At 41.6% G+C, this 16,408-nt stretch overlaps 1 protein-coding gene across 2 annotated transcripts in view; it reads right to left on the reverse strand.

The window, feature by feature from the left end:
* The window catches only part of FAM171A1 (family with sequence similarity 171 member A1), a 133,316-nt gene that overhangs the window by 54,323 nt on the left and 62,585 nt on the right, over window positions 1-16,408 (reverse strand). For both annotated transcript variants that reach the window (XM_084619202.1, XM_084619201.1), the window contains exon 2: window positions 2,787-3,014. In XM_084619202.1, coding sequence (XP_084475328.1) covers window positions 2,787-3,014 — 228 coding nt within the window. The remainder of the gene's footprint in view (window positions 1-2,786; window positions 3,015-16,408) is intronic.

Below are 16,408 nucleotides of genomic sequence, written 5' to 3' on the forward strand. Positions count from 1 at the left end.
CCAAGCAACTTTGACTCTGCATTAGTGTAGTATTTTGCCACTGAATTTCCTACTCTTTTGAACAAGAAAAAAAAAAGGTATGTTGTTGATAGGACTTAAGATGTTATTTAGGCAGCTGTGTACATCATGTCCTGCAATTTGAATACTGAACCAAATCAGCCCATAGTCAACAATCCCTATGCCATGGTGTACTCCTTGCTTCCCCACAAACTTCTGCAGCCTCGTGTACTAAGAATCTCCCAGAGTCAACATGCTAGCAAGCCTGGCAGCACGCACATTTCTTTTCCCTCAGTGGTCAAGAAGGCAGTGATGTCAGTTCCAAGCTTTCACACTCTACAGCTCGACCAATTCACCCCAACACTCCTGCACCCCACAGCTCTGCCAGTGCACCCCAACACCCATGTACCACCCAAAGTCTTTGGGGGGAAAATCAGACATGTGAATACTTCTTGGAAAGGGAGGAGGTGTTGGGGGGCAGAGGAGTGGGGGATAGGAGGAGAGGGGTTGGGTCCCCTGGCAGAGCTGTGGAGTAAAGATTTAGGAAGGTTGGGGTGCACTGACAGAGCTGGGAAGTGCCATGCCTCCCTCATCTGAGCCCTCAACTGTAGTAGGAAGAGAACTCGAGACGTAAGCTCTTGTATCAGAGGCCTGGTATGAGGCCTGTGCTTTATATTAGTAAAGCTTTGACTACTACTTTAGCTAAGACAAGCTGTGAGCAAGAGGCAGAACCTGCTCACAGAATCTGTCAAGAAGGATGTTATTACAGATATACACATTCCTAAGATGTGCACAGAGTACTCATGAAAACACACCCCGATATCAAGGATGGTACAAAAGCATTCCCCAAGAATAACAGGAACACACTCACTCCCCCAAAAAGATAAGGTCAGGATGAGAGTACATAATAGAGATGTTTTAATCGAAGCAATATGTACAAGGTTATGGGTGATAACTAGCCACGTCAGGGGGCAGTAACTAACTACATCAGTGGGGCAGTACATAACTTGTTTGTATTGGGTATAAAAATGTATCCCAGAAATGTATTTGTCTAGCCTGGGGAAGAACGGAAAGTCCTGCCATTCACTGAGCTGTTCCATTGTTACAGGAATACATGTATTAGTGGTCCGGTAGAGTCTGCAGGATACTAGTACCATGCTTCATCAACAATAAACTTGGCTGGGCGCCTTTGTACCTTAACGGATCTTGTGGTCATTGGGTGGTTTGCTCAAGGTCTGCTGTGCCAGCTTTCTGCGCAGAGCTGGGACAGCACACAAAACTACACACACAAACACAGCCAAACATCTAATCCAGTGGTTCTCAACCTGTGGGTCGGGACCCCAAAGTGGTTCGTGACCCCATTTTAATTGGGCCACCAGGGCTGTCTTAGATTTGCTAGGGTCCAGGGCTGAAGCCCAAGCTCCATCACCTGGGGCCAAAGCCGAAGCCCAAAGGCTTCAGCCTTCCACAGTGGGGCTGAGGTTACAGGCCTGCTGCTTGGGGCTGAAGCCCTTAGGCTTCAGCTTTGCCCTCCCCCACACCTGGAGCAGTGTGGCTTGCGCAGACTCAGGCTTCTGTCCCCCCTCCCGGGGTCATGTAGTAATTTTTGTTGTCAGAAGGGGGTTGCAATGCAATTAAGTTTGAAAACCCCTGATCCAACCATACCAACCTCTCTCATTTGTCCCCATTTATGCCCCTCTATAACCCCCCCTCCCCTCGCTGCAGCCCCAAACCTCTCTCCCCTCAATTCCCCGCCCCCCACTTCTCTACCCCCTAATACTCTTCCCCTCCCAGGAAGCATTCACATGTATAATTTCCACCACACATTCCTCCCAAAATCAAACCACCACCCTTGACTCACAAATTGTAGCAACCGCCAGCCACTTAGTGCAAATCTCCTTTTGTCTTAGGTGGGGGCTTGTGATTAATTGATCTGTAGTTATGTTAATAGAAGGGTCAGTTCAAAGCCATCCAAGGTGAGTTTATTGTCAAACTCAACAAGGTCTGCGATTCACCCAGTGATTAGTACCCCTCAGTTTAACAGCACAAAGAAGCGGATGGAAACTGGGTTTTCTGGGGGCATGTAACTTGGGAACCCTTCAGCCAATTGACCTTAAATTTGGTCACTAACAATACCCTGCCTCTCCATGAGGCATACCAAGTTTCAAAGCAATCTGATTAACCATTTGGATTTTAGAGCACTTACAAAAGTCACACTTTAAACCACATAAAATGATGGGAATGAAAATCTGTTAGCCATTTTTCTGCATTAGCAAATGCACAGTGTAAAAAAATAAAAAAGTACATTTTTAAAAATATTTTTCTCAGTTTGGGTCCTCCAAAGATTTAGTGGGTGCCACACTCTGCCTTGGGTAAAACTCAACAGATTGAGACCACAGTGACCGGTATCTCAAATAGTTTGCTCTTTAGCTATACCCCCTCTCCCCCAACCTACAAACATTTTTTTTAAAGTGCCTGTTTCAGAGCTTCTCTCTCTGGAACCATTGGCTCAAATGACTCCAAATTTGAGTCACTAATTCTACCCTTCACCCTCCTGAAGCACACCAAATTTCAAAAGAAATCTGACTAAGCGTGCTGATTTTAGAGGACTTAGAAAGATCAACTTTTACAAAGATGTCCAGATGCGAGGTGTTGGTGTGCCCCTCTAATATTTTTCTCCCAACAACCACCCAGGGTTACAATCCTAAGCGTTAAGTCAGTCACACGTAATTCTGTAACTTCCTTTAGATGCAAAGTCTTACCTCAGAACAAAAATAAACGTCTCTTACCAGGCAATCTTGTGGGTTTCCATGGTGCAGAATTTGGCACATAAGCATGTTTAGTAGCAGTAACAATCAGCTGACTGCCCAGCTTATACTGAAACTTGATGAAGGCAGTGCCACCTGCTCCTGAGGTTCCAGAGGCAATGGGAATCTGGTTGGTAAAAATCTCAATGAAGGCTTCAGTTACTGGCTGATGCGTGCTGGCATCGCTTACGTGGACCTTCAGCGTCACTTCTGTAATGACAGACAACCACAATGATTAGCCTTTGGAAAACTTCTGTTATATGTAGTAGTTAGAACAAACTAGGATGCTAACAGTAAGAGATACAGGGCTCAATGCTAATCACTGACACACAGATGTATGTTGCTATTGATCTTCCCTACCTATGATTCTCTATTTTAGGTCATGGCCCTCTAGAGAGGTTTGTTAACTCTACAGAGCTGCCACCTGGCAGTACTGCATGCCCAGGCACAATGTTTCACATATATCATTTATAGGTATGGGTGCCGTCATACACTGCAGGATGCTGGCCATGCTCCCCTGATCTTTACTCTGCTGTTAGCACAGACTATCGAGGTGCTTATACTGCACACATCACCTTGGTATCTGGGCACAAGACAACCAGTCAGTATAAGCAGCAAAAAGCAATGGTCCAAGGCAGAACAACTTTATCCACACTAGAACTTCAGAAACAGCCACGATGGTGCATTTTACTGGGGGGTGGGGGAGTGGCTTAATTTGTCCTTATTCCAGAAACTAACTACTCCTGCAAGTGCCTTCAGATGTACAATTTATTTGTCCAAATTAGAGGCACTCTTATGCCTTTAAAATATGTGCTATGTCATATTGCATTTGATGAATAAGAAGCCAGACACACACTGTGTGGCTGGTGCTACCAAGTTCCTCTATTTCCAGGATAGTTTCCTCTCCCTACAATAGTCCCCAACTGACCCCACCCCAATAGCCACTACCACAGCAGCAGCAGCTATCTTCAACGGTCACGCCCTAGGTTCAGAACAGTGCTCAAAGTGCTAGCAATGGTTCTACCCATTCACTAAAGCACTATTCAGGCTTCCCCTTCACAGTCTGTTATCCTTTCCCTTCCATTCCCCAAAGTACGGGCCTGACCCATCCCTCCCACTCTCCCATTTTACGCAAATCTGCTGCTCTCCCACTCGCTGCCGCTATCTCCACATACCCGATTCCCCAAAGCACTGAGATAATCGGATGCAACCCTTGCCTTCCTGTTCATGGGAATTCAGCCAGACTCCTCACTGACAAGCACATTGCTTGTGCTCCAAATGCAACTAATTTCTTCGTGTGCTGCAGAAGGAACAGAGCATGACCTCATTTTCACTTCAACTATATTTATAAATAAGCACCAATTCTTTTATATAAAACAGTAAGTGGGATTGAGTTCTGTTGCACGTATAAATATTTTGTAGTATTATACATTTTATTTCAAACTGTACATACAGACACTAAAGCAGCAAGAAATAATATCAAGTAACAAAGCCAAGAGGGGAACAAGTAAAATTGCTGTAAAATTTCAGTGGTTAAATAATACTGAGTATGCTAGTGAAGGTGAACACTTATAGAAGGATTTCATTGTGTAATGAAATCCTTCAAGTAACAGCACCTCTCCTTATGGGCCCTGCATCAGCAAGAAAATATTAGGTCCCTTCAGAAATTTAGACCCAAGAGGCTTGTCTACATGGCCACACAATTCGGATTACAGGGGTGTGAACTGCAGCATGTACTAGAGTGCTGTGCTGCACTGTAACTCCCCTGTGTGGATCCTGAAGGTGCAAATCAGAAGGTACCTAAGAAGTCACAATCCAAGGTAATTGCACCTGCATTCCTCCTCTGTGGTCCCTCGATGGCACCCACTGTAGGCTCCCGGTTCCTCAGCCTTCACCTTTCATGGGTAGAGGCCCGCATCTCCCTCCCTCCCTCCCGACTGGAGTTTTTCCAAGGCTTCACAGTTCTCTGCCTACACAATGTTATCCCCAGCAAGCCAGACCGCCTAAAAGGCCAGCAGATGCTCTTTGCTTTCTCTCCAGAGTCTATGAATGGCATAATTGCTGTAGTCACAAGTTACCACACAGCTCTTTCTGAGCAAGCACATTTATTCTCAAGGTGAAGGCATTACAGAGCAAACAACTAAAAACAATAAAAGAACCTACGTTCATGAAAAAAAAAATGTTTACCTGAGGCCATCCCAACTCCAGCCTCAGGCTGTGGTAGGTGTCAGTCCTTTAAAACCCACAACAGGATTTTCCCCATGATTACAAATTCAAAAAACTGTCTCCGATTCTGAACCAGAACAACCATGAATAGTTGAGTCTTTCTTTTGTAAAGTTTGGGCCTTTGATAGAAGCCTCATGCAACAGGTGATCAGCAGACAATGGTCCACTCATCAGGGCATAGCTTCGAAAGGCTGGGTTTTGGGACAACCAGAGGTGGGGAATTTGCATTAACTCCTCCCTAGATATTCCCCAGGAAAACCACTGAGCCCTTTGGCACATTCTTGTCTGGCATATTGTTCAATATAGTCCTTTGCATCCCTAGGTCTCACATCTCCCCCCTTGAGAAGTTACATACGATTGTTACATGCAATAATACATAAACTATTCATTTAATACAATGGACCCCAAAGTCATGTAAACTTAATTCAATAAGGTCTCCCAAGGATACTGCAGGAAATTACCGTATCTGTCACAATTAGTTTGTGTTAATGTAGCATATTAATGCATACTAGATACCTTTTAGTTTGTGCCAGCAGCGTCCACAGGAGCAGTGAGGGCGCAGCACCCTAGTGCGTACTGCAATTCACACCCCTGTAGTCTGAACTGTGGGGTCATGTATACATAGTCAAAGACTACACTTACAAGCACAAGAATGATAAGTGCCAGACAGCCCTAAACAAAAATCCCATTCTAATTCATCATCACCACAACACCTCCTTTTGTAACTTGGCAACCAAGGGTGTCAGTTTAAAGTAAATCAGCATGAAGTATATTCTGGATTTAGTTCCCAGTTTTACATTTAATAGTTAAAAATCCCAACATATATTGAAAAAAATGTACATACATATGTACTGCAGTAGACCTGGACACTAATGTATGGTACAAACAGCCTCATAAGGAGTCCCACCTTACACACTAGTCACAGACAGACTATTTTTCTACATGTATTTAAGAAGCAGAAAGGCAAGGAGGGAAATGTGCTTTTATTTTTGAAATCTGCAGAAAACAAGTGCTCTTAGATCTGAAGTGAGACAGGCAAGTTGTTAGGCAAGTCAAAAGGAAAAGAAATGCTAACAAAAGCTAGAAGAACAAGTGCAGCAAAGGATAATGAGGCATGCATAAAGAAGGAGAGCAAGGAAACAAGGCTAACTGAATATTATGGTAACAAGAAACATCGGTAACGTAAGAAGCAAAGTTCTAAACAACTAGAACTAATAACGTGCTAAGAGAGATCTAGAATGGAATAGGGGAGGAGACCAGAAGTGAAAACTTACAAAATGTCATACATATTGATTTTTTTCTCAAAATTTATAATTTTGGAATAGAGATTGCTACTAGAATTGAACAAGTGATGAAGATAGTAATAAAAATATCTACATGTAAATCTTTTTCTCTTTCCTAAAAGAGTGGGGGGACTATGGGTCCTCTCCTCCAGGACACCCCATTCAGATTTTCCTCTCCCCGTTTCTTTTCCACACAAAGCCCTGTGTCAAGGCAACTTTCTCTCCAGTAAGGTGGGCTAGATCTGACTGTCCACGTCCGGGAATACTGCTATCAGTCTGGTACGATAAAGGCCATTGGACAGCACTTCTGGGAAGTTAGGAAAATATACCGGAAATGCTGTTCCAAGTCAATGTCATTGGATCACCCACCCAGATTTTATCTATTCCTTCCTCTTTTTTCAATAGATTTTTTTTAATTTGATTTATTTTGTACTGGAGGAAGAAAAACTCTTGTAGACTGAAACACATCCAGTTCCTCTTCCCTTGTTTATCTTAACTGACACATTGTGAACGGTCAAAGACCTACTTAAACAAGGGCTCTCTCTCCCCCACAGCTCCTTTTTGCTTCTTATCTAATCCAACAGTGAAGTCAGGAATGCTGAACCTGCAGCATCACAATAATTTCCACAGCAACAGACTGATTACAAACTTCAGCCAGGAGAGAGACTGCTGCAGAAAACGCTTTCTCAAAACAAAATGGTGTTAAGAATGAGGTCCCGTAGCAAGATCATCTCTACAAAAATGCAAAAGTCAGAGGAAATCTAACTGGTGCACAGAGATCACAGCCAGAACTGAAATACTAGAGTAAATTCTATTTAAGGACGAGATCGGAAGTGAGAGATTTAAGGAGGGTGGGGAGAGAGAAGGATAAAGACAGTAAGCAATTCTAGATCAGATAGTCTGACCTCCAGTTAATAGTGAGGTTTTAGAGTGAATTATTAGATACACCAAAAAGGAGTGTTTAATTAGTAAAAGCTGCTTTAGAAGAATCAGTATAAACTCAGGAAGAGACAGTATTTAAAACATTTGGCAAAGCTGTCAGTTGGAAATATCAAGCAGACAGACAGAGGAGATGTAGCAAATGAATTATTCTCTATTTTACCAGAATACCATAGCAGAGAGCCACGTTAGAATTAAACACACATGGGACTCAAAGGAAGACTCCAACATGGTTGGAAAATCGGATGAAGAGCAGAAAGCAGAGTCCACGGGGTGGGGGTGGGGTAGAGGGGAAAGACGTACTCAGAGAATATGCTCTAAGGAAGAAGAGTCAGTAGCAGTCTTCTGAAAAACTATATTAGTGTTGTGCTTTTTTATTTACAAAAGTTATGTTCATTCATTAAAACTAGCAGAAAACGAAGTGTCTATTGATTCTATAGGTAAGGTCTTGGAGGAAGGGCGGGAAAAATTAAGGTTCACAGCATCTGCAATTACAGTGCCTTAGCAATGCTATACGCCCAAAGCAAGTCTGAGACCCAGCTATATACTAACTCCTTTCTTTCAGATGCTCCCAGGGGCACTGTCTGGATGGGCAAAAAGGACAGGTAGGCTTGTCTACATGAGAAAGTTGTACTGGTTTAGCTTAAGGTGTGATTCTAAACCAATTTAAGATAAAGCAATGCAACTTGTGTGTAACAATGCCTGTTTTTCATCCACATTAGTTCACTTCAGTTAGCTTAACAGGACTGTAGTCCTAATGCTCATTAAGATGCTAGCCAATAGGTTTCAAACCATATTAGCTGGCCACATGGCAGCCTAGTAGGGAGCAGTTAGCAGGCCCAGGTGTACTCTAGTTGGGAGTTAACATGATTGAAAAATACACCATTTTTGCCCATCAAGACAGAGCCATCGATGATAAATTATGGTAGTAGTACCAAAATGCTGAACTATCTGCAACTGCTACTGCTAATTTCCCTGTGCTGAAATGGCACCTCCATAAGCAATAGTTTCTATTGGTCTCTGAGGAAATTTTGCAGGTGTACAAAGACAACACCTTACACAGCAACCCAAAATATCATTGAATACTGAGAAAAAGGAAGTAATACATATATTTATATAATAAAAATAGAGGTGAATGATGGAATGCAATTGTCATGAACAAGTCACAAGTGTAAGTGCCAACCTCAGGGCAGACTGTTAAGAAGCAGAGAAAAACTCCCCAAACTGGTTGTATGTTCTAGAATTAGATATTATCAACCCAGTATCAAGGGTGAACTCCTCTAGCACTATAACAGCCTTAACATGGAGTCACAGTCAGCCCGTCCACTTGGACATTCTGGTCTATTCTGCCACCCAGGCAAGCTGGTGTTTGTGACTGATGGTCCCTTACATCAGAAATCATAACACTATTCCCCAAAGGACCAGTCAGTCACTTTCCCCAGGTCAGTTGTACCATAGATCTCTCACCAAAGACTACACTTGTAGTCTATCCTGTAATAAACTAAATTTACTAACTAGGAAAAAGAAGTGAGAGTTATGTACATGATTAAAGCAGATAATATAACACATACAAATGAGTTACAGTTGTAGATTCCAAAAGATAATAAACAATTCTATAATAAGCAAACGTCATATGTCCTCTAGGGCTAAATCTGGTAAAACATCTGGGGAGGGGGTGTCTTTTCCTTATCCTTAATGATTCTTGGCCCTTTAGAGTCCAAACAGCAAAAAAGTACCTAGCTTATCCGGGTCAGGGATTTTTATCCCCTTCTTCCCAGAGTCCAAGCCGATGGGATGAGTTCATCATGTGCAGGTCTCCTCTTCATGGAGGGGGTGAGGAGTGCAATTAAAGTCTTTATTCTTTTGGTATCTTGTAATGGTGCATTTGGTTTCAAAAGCTTTCTGGTTGGGCAGAACCTAACACCTTGTGTAGGAAGCCGGCATTTGAATTACAGAAGTATTCTTTCCGATTTGATGAGTTACCGAGGGTTACAATGTAAACATTTGCTATTGGTTTAAAACATAGCGTACAGATAAGTGAAACTAATACATGCAGCATCCTACAAGCTATTCATAAGGTCTAGACACCAAGAAGTTTCTTACAACTCTAATATCTATCCTTCCAATACTAACACAGGTGAACCAGGATGGTTTCCAGCATCTCTCAGTGTTCAGTGGGGCCTTGGCATAAGCTGGTACCTGGTTTGCCAGATCACAGCAAGGACAAAAAAAAATACTCTAAAAGAATAGATCCAGCACCACATGAGTCAAAGGGGCGTGCTGGGGTGCTGGGATTGAGTTTTTACCTTCGCTCATACAAAGGAAGCAGAGCTATCTTTTTTTCAGGCTTTTTTAAAAAAAAAAAAAAAAAAAACTTTCACATTTCAGGAATATCATCAAGGCTTGACTCCCTGGATATTGCTAGAGGTCTATCTGGAGGATTAAAGAACTGGAGTGGGAGCTTTCACAGCCATTAATTGGAGGAGCTTTGGAAAAGATATTTTCACTCAGTTTGTCAGTAAAATAGTGGTTAATTTAAAAAGTTTTAAGCTTTAAAAGTCCCTTACTCTCTCATGCACTCAGGTGTAGCTTCTTTAATACGTGTGGGTGACATAGTCCTACCAGCTCTCCAGTCATCCATAAGCTCTTCCAGGAAAAAATAAAAGAGATGAGACCCAAATCCCCAACCCACCCTCTTTGAAAAAACAGCCACTCTCCTTTCAGGTCTTCTCTATATGTTATAAAACAGCAGAGTAAGAGAGCTTCTGTTTTCGGCTTTGCAGACTCCTGTTTAAATAGATCTGAAAACTGATGGGTGGCAAATCTGGCAGTTGTAAATGTTTTGCTTACAAACAATAGAATGTTAAGAGAGACCTGTGGAAAAATCTTATGACTTAGGACTCAAAAATTTAAAAGGGAAACGGGGACTACAGATAACAACCAGAAAATTAGTAATGCGGTAGATATGGAGTTAATCCATGAGATGGGATCAGAGCCACTGCAGTTGTGCACTCAAGCAAGCGCCACTAGACAGTGTCTCCTTTACAGTTCTACTCCTTTGTGCTCCTGAGTAATCACATCCTATCTGTTTTTACAAGAACAAGGACAAACCAAAAACTACTAGTCTGAGTGAAAGCAGTCCCTTAACTATAACTCTCCATTTCCTGAACTAAATTTATTCTCAGCTATATAAAGAAAACCAGTATCCCCAAGGTTATCATTTGGGATAGCCAAATCAAAACACTGACATTCAAACCTAAAATCCTACCTGGTTTTTCAATCTTTTTAAGAGTTTTTACTAAATCTAAAGTTCATGTGAAGAACCCACTCAATGCCATGTTTCATGAACCATCTTTTTCCTTTATCAGATACCAGTTTCCTCAAGAACTGAGTCCAGTCAGTGTAGTCTCCCAAACCAGCCTCTTGAAAATTATTGGGTTTTATTGACATAAGTAAATAATGGCAAATACAACTGAAAGGCCTGATCCTGAGAAATGCTAAGTGTCGGAACTTCTACTGAAAATAAAAGAAAAAACAACAATGGAATGAAGTTGTAACTTTAAGTCACTGAAGAACTGTAGCTTCCTATTGGATTTAGGCCCCAATCCTACAAACTGATCTGTGAGAACACACTTCTATATCTGTGCAAAGTCCAACCAATGTCAACTGGGCAGAGGTCTGCTTCTGATAAGCTTTACAGAATCAAGGCAGTAATTATTACGCATCTTAGTTACAGCAGAATTTTTCCTCTGGGACTTTCCTAAGCAGGGACAAACTCAGGACATTACAAAATTAAAAACTGTTTAAATTCCTACATTGTTATTAAAGAAAAAGAAAGGAAAGGAAAACAGTCTGCTCATTTAAAAAAAAAACAAAGAACAAAACCAACAACGCAGTTATGAACCCTATTTAAAGCTACTTCCTCCACACATCTTAAGTTTACTAACAACACACTTGGTTTTGATACCTACATGACAAATGGGTAAGTTTTTCCTTTTTGTTTTAAACCTTTGGTCCATTTGTAAGGTCATCCTTTCTGAACAATAGGATTTCCATCTATCTGGGGGGAAATATTTTATAGATAAAGAAATGCTCCACACCCTCTTGTCACAAATGCCAGCTCAAGTATTTAATACTGCCATCTCATTTAAACATGTAGTAGCAAGAAGTCTTTTTTTACCGACAATTGAGGTTTTAAAATAATAGAGTAAGAGTATGCAAGTGGCTGTGTGTGGTGAAAGGAAGAGTGTGTATAAAAAAATGTATCCAACAGCCAGTAACATATGGACTTTGAATTGGCTAATGAAAGTGGTTTTGGTAGGCTGCATTTACATGAACCACATCAAATAGTGAATCAAGCAAGCCTGTGAAGAATCCACATCAAAACCAGAAAAACATGTACAAAACAGGGACCGATCCTGCTATAGGGGTATCTGACACATGGAATTATTTTGGTTTTGTAAGAATTATGTTGGGGAAGTTCTACGGCCTGTGTTATACAGGAGGTCAGATTGAATTATCCAAGGGGTCCCTTCTAGCCATGGAATCTATGAATCAAAAGAGGAAAGGAAAATGGAGGTATACTTTGTGGGTCACAAGACATGATTGCTAACACCTGGGCCAGACCTCAGCTAGTTCTAAATTGGCATCAACTTAGGTGGAGCTGTGCCAATTTACAATAGCAGAGGATCTAGCTCGAAAGGTCTGCATCTGATCTCTGAATCTGTACGATCTCTGATGCTGTCATCAACTTCTTTATAATTCTCAATTGTTAACTTTATCTAGTAAAGAGCAATATGCAAGCACATGAAACAGCAAAAGCAAACCTCACAGTGACTTGTCACAATGCTCCTGCGTGGCAATGACTGAACAGAACTTCTACCAATAAAAGTGTCAGGTGCCAAAACAGGCAATTTATTAACAAAATTTGAGAAACAAACCAAAACAAAAGCAGCAGCTAAACAAATCCTGGTTAAAACTAGGTAACTGATATCATACAAGTACAGTTTAATGTATTAAGCAGGCAACTATAAGCACCTGTTTGCTGACCACTCACTCGTTCAGCTTGCCAGGCAGGCTTTTATAGCCAATGGAAAGTTCTCTTGAGACCTTGTACTTAAAACTCCCTCCTTTTACAGTGCTAAATGCAGACAGTTTTGTTTGGAGTAACTTGGGGTTTTTCCATATCTCTGGACTGGATGCAGCTAGATGTGTAATTAAGACGACCCAGGTCTTTTAGAGAAGAGAATCTGAAGAAGTTTATGTCAAAGAAAAAACAACAAACAAAGCCAGCAAGGATTCACACACCGTTTGAATCCTGGTCCACACAACTATGTCGGGGGCATTCTCACCCCACACCTAATAAATTGTACTCCCCTGAGCAATAGTGTGAAAAGAGTCCCTTGCAGACAAAGAGGTAATAAAATGGAATAGCTGGCCAGCCTTAGAAAAGAAAGACAGGGAAAATTTTCTATCAAAGCTCACAGGCTAGCAGGTAAATATATCTGGGGACCCTATACTTCTGCAGTTTGATTTCATGGGCATGGATCAGCAGCACACTAGAGTTGCCTGCAAGCCCCATAATGAGGATGAAGAGTCACCTGTTAGGAGTCTGCATTCCTAGGAACTCAAAGGCAAAATAAGGTGTAGTGCCTAGCCTCACTACTGCTTGAAATCTAAGCCCTACATTGAGTCCCTTTGCTAGTCTGACAGAGTTTGTGTTTAGGGCACAGTGCAAGGCCTATCTCTAAGGCTTTTGTCTAAAGGGAAATGCAATTTTGTCTTGTGGTGGAATTCCCCCCCACAAAAAATACTCTGCTGTATTAAGTTGTGTATGTGCTTCCTGCAGTAATCTGGCACCTTATAAATCAAAGTAAAAGTACATTAATTTAGCCCAATTTATATATCTGTATATTAACAATACGCAAATGTGTATTCTAAACCAGAGGCACAAAAAACTAATTGAGCAGAAGGTAAACTAGAGTACTCCTATGCCATTTCCAGTGACAGCCAGGCTACTGCAGAAGCATGTACTTGGGTGGGTGAGGGATCATTTGAAAATCTTCATCCCTTGACTGTTCCATGTATAAAAGGGGATTTGCAAATCCCGAGCTACTACAAATTAATTTCTTGTAAAAATGGTAGGAATTTGCTTTAATTTAAAAGCAAGAGAGCTATATGCATAATTCCTAGATGAGACTCTGATGCCCTATTGTAAAGTGATTAAACAAGCGTTTATAATTAACCTGAAACTTGCATGACTATGAAACTCATGAATAGCAATAGTTATATTAACAGCCCCAGCTTTGATCTTTATAGGAACTGTGTGTGACACTCAGTAATTTCATTTACAAAACTTGTATTTTTTTTGCTGTTTGAAGGCTTTAGCTTGCCACACATGTAATTGTAGCCCAGTGGGCCAGCTTACCTCTATTATATTCACTGCTTTGCATTAAATTCTACTTTATTATATTCAGCAGTAATGCAAAGAACCTACAGGCTTGTATCCTGTAAGACGTTGGCTTCAGCAGTTAGCATGAGGCTTGAGGCCCATGAACTTTGACAAAGATAAACTTAGGTAACTCATAAGTTTTGGGGAACTGGAAGTAGAATGTAGGGGGTAATTCTGTCCATAATGACTTCAGCCAACCACAGAACATGAACTGACACCAGCTTCTGGAAGATTTTGGATGGAACATCTGACCTCAAGAGTGCCATGACAACGAACTGACATATATGATAATAGGTGAAATCATAAATACACTAACCTATAGAAAATGGATACCTTAACATTGATAAGGGGAGGAAATGCAGATAAGGAAGGGGGAGAAACCCCTATTGAATATGCATTAGGCATGGTAATGCCAGCGTAACATATTATAAAAGTAGAATCCCAGGGCAGTAGGGAAGAGAGATGTAGCTCTTGGGAGGGGCCAGAGATGGCCACTGGTGAAGATAAGGAAGGTGACGGTGCTGAAGATAATGGCTAACATTTCAGGTTGTTCTGCAAGGGATGGTGAGAGTATGGATGTTCAGATGTACTTTCTGTATTATTGCTATCTACTTTACTGAGTTAGAGTGTGTGGGACTTTGCTAAATGTACTATAAATTATTTGTAAATATAAAAGAGTTCCTATCATGTGAGTGTTGCACCTGTGCACGTTGGGGTTCCCAACTACTGTATATAATAATTTTAATACTACTGGGCCTGATCTTGGGATAAGAACCTGTCAATGCTCAAAGTGATAACTGGGAATTTTTATTCATAATCTATAGATCAGTCTACATATGCACTCTTTACTAGACGTGAAAAAGTAATCCTGCTTTAAAAAAAAAAAAATCTACTCTTTACCAATGTATTCTTTCGAAACACAGGTGAGAAATCAATACAAGAGTAAAGTTATGCATTAATATTTTTCAGCTGCTGAGCATTAATTCTCTACTGCTTCAGGTTAAAATCACTGCTGATTTTGCATCACCACCTATGAGATGGTTCTAGAACGACAACACACAGATGAGCTGAAAACGCTGCACAGCTCACAAGGATATTAGGCCAAAATTGCATGTAATGCACCAATAGCCTACTTAGAAACCTTAATCTTCAAGAATCCTTTGCTATACGTATTAATTTTTCTTGGAATGGAGTCTCAAAGCGGCAATTATGTTAAATAAATCAATACACACGACCGTAAGAATACATCAGACACACATTATTAACTATTCAATTTAATTGAAACTGGATACACATGCTAGGGCAGGGAAAGCAGGCATGCATTAATTTTACTTATTCCAGAGTATTTTTGAATCATTACTTCATATTTCTGAAATCAGTAAAGCTCAGTTTTGAAAGCAAAAGTGGGATGTGATTGCTGAAGCAAGCATGATTCTATAACCCTTACTCAAGCTGCATGAGTAGTCCCATTGACTCCCACAGAGTCAAGGCTGCAGTGCTGACTCAGATTGTGTGTATTTGAACTCTATCTAAGCACTTACACGCTCCCATAATTGAAGCAACTGAGCAGTGAATTTACCCTCACACCATCCCTCTGAGGTATTACACTCCCGTTGGGGAACTGAAGCACAAAAAGATCAACTGGAATAGTCAAAGTCACACAGGAAGTTTGGGACAGAGTTGGTAACAGAACTCACATCTCCCAAGTCCTACTCCAGTTCCTGGTCTTATGGTTAAGACTCTTCAAAACATAACCACATCTCTGTGATTATTCTGGCTTACAGTCAACACCAATTTTTCTCCCCTTCTTTGACAAGCCATGTTTTGATGTCTATAGTTGAAATAAACAATAGTAATGGGATATTTTTAGTTGGTTCCAGTTGGGTAGAGGCTTGCTATTCTTGCATGACTCGTATGTACTTATTAAGGGCTTGGCTACACTTGAGAGTTACAGCACAATAAAGGAGCCACGGGCACACTAGTTCACTACCCGTCCACACTGGCAAGGCACGTAGAGTGCTCTGATTCCGCGGCTACAGCGCTGTTGGCACTCCACCTCGGCAAGTGGAATAATGTTTGCTGCGCCCCCGCACCAGTGTGAACAAGGTGTTGCTTTACTGCGCTCTGATCAGCCTCCGGAAACATCCCATAATCTCCTTAAGTCAAGTGGCCACTCTTGTCATTGTTTTTGAATTGCTGCAGGAATGCGGATATGCCCTTTGAAAGCTCCGTTTCTGACAGCCGGCTGCTTATCTGCTCTGAGACAAAGCAACCATTAGTGTGGAATACTTGTGTGAGAGAGAGGGGCCGGGGGGGAGGGATCTGCTGCTGTCTGAACTTACAAGACAGCATGCTGACATACTCTCAGCCCCCTAAAAACCCACTCTCTCTCCCCCCACATACACACAACACACTCCCTGTCACACTCCACCCCATCCCCATTTGAAAAGTCACTTGCATGCTGGTATAGCTGCCCATAATGCACTGCTCCCAATGCCGCTGCAAGTGCCGAAAACGTGGCCACGCTGGTGCGCTTGAAGCTGTCAGTGTTGACAGACTGCAGCACTTTCCCTACTGCGCTCTCCGAAGGCTGGTTTAACTCAAAGCGCTCTACATCTGCAAGTTTAGCCATGCCCTAAGTCTCCCACCTATCATGGCAGTGATTGTGTTTCTCTGTGGTCCAATTTACTTGTTATTATACAGAC

Source organism: Lepidochelys olivacea (genome assembly GCF_965140295.1).
Source record: "Lepidochelys olivacea isolate rLepOli2 genome assembly, chromosome: 2".
Taxonomy (NCBI): Eukaryota; Metazoa; Chordata; order Testudines; family Cheloniidae; genus Lepidochelys; species Lepidochelys olivacea.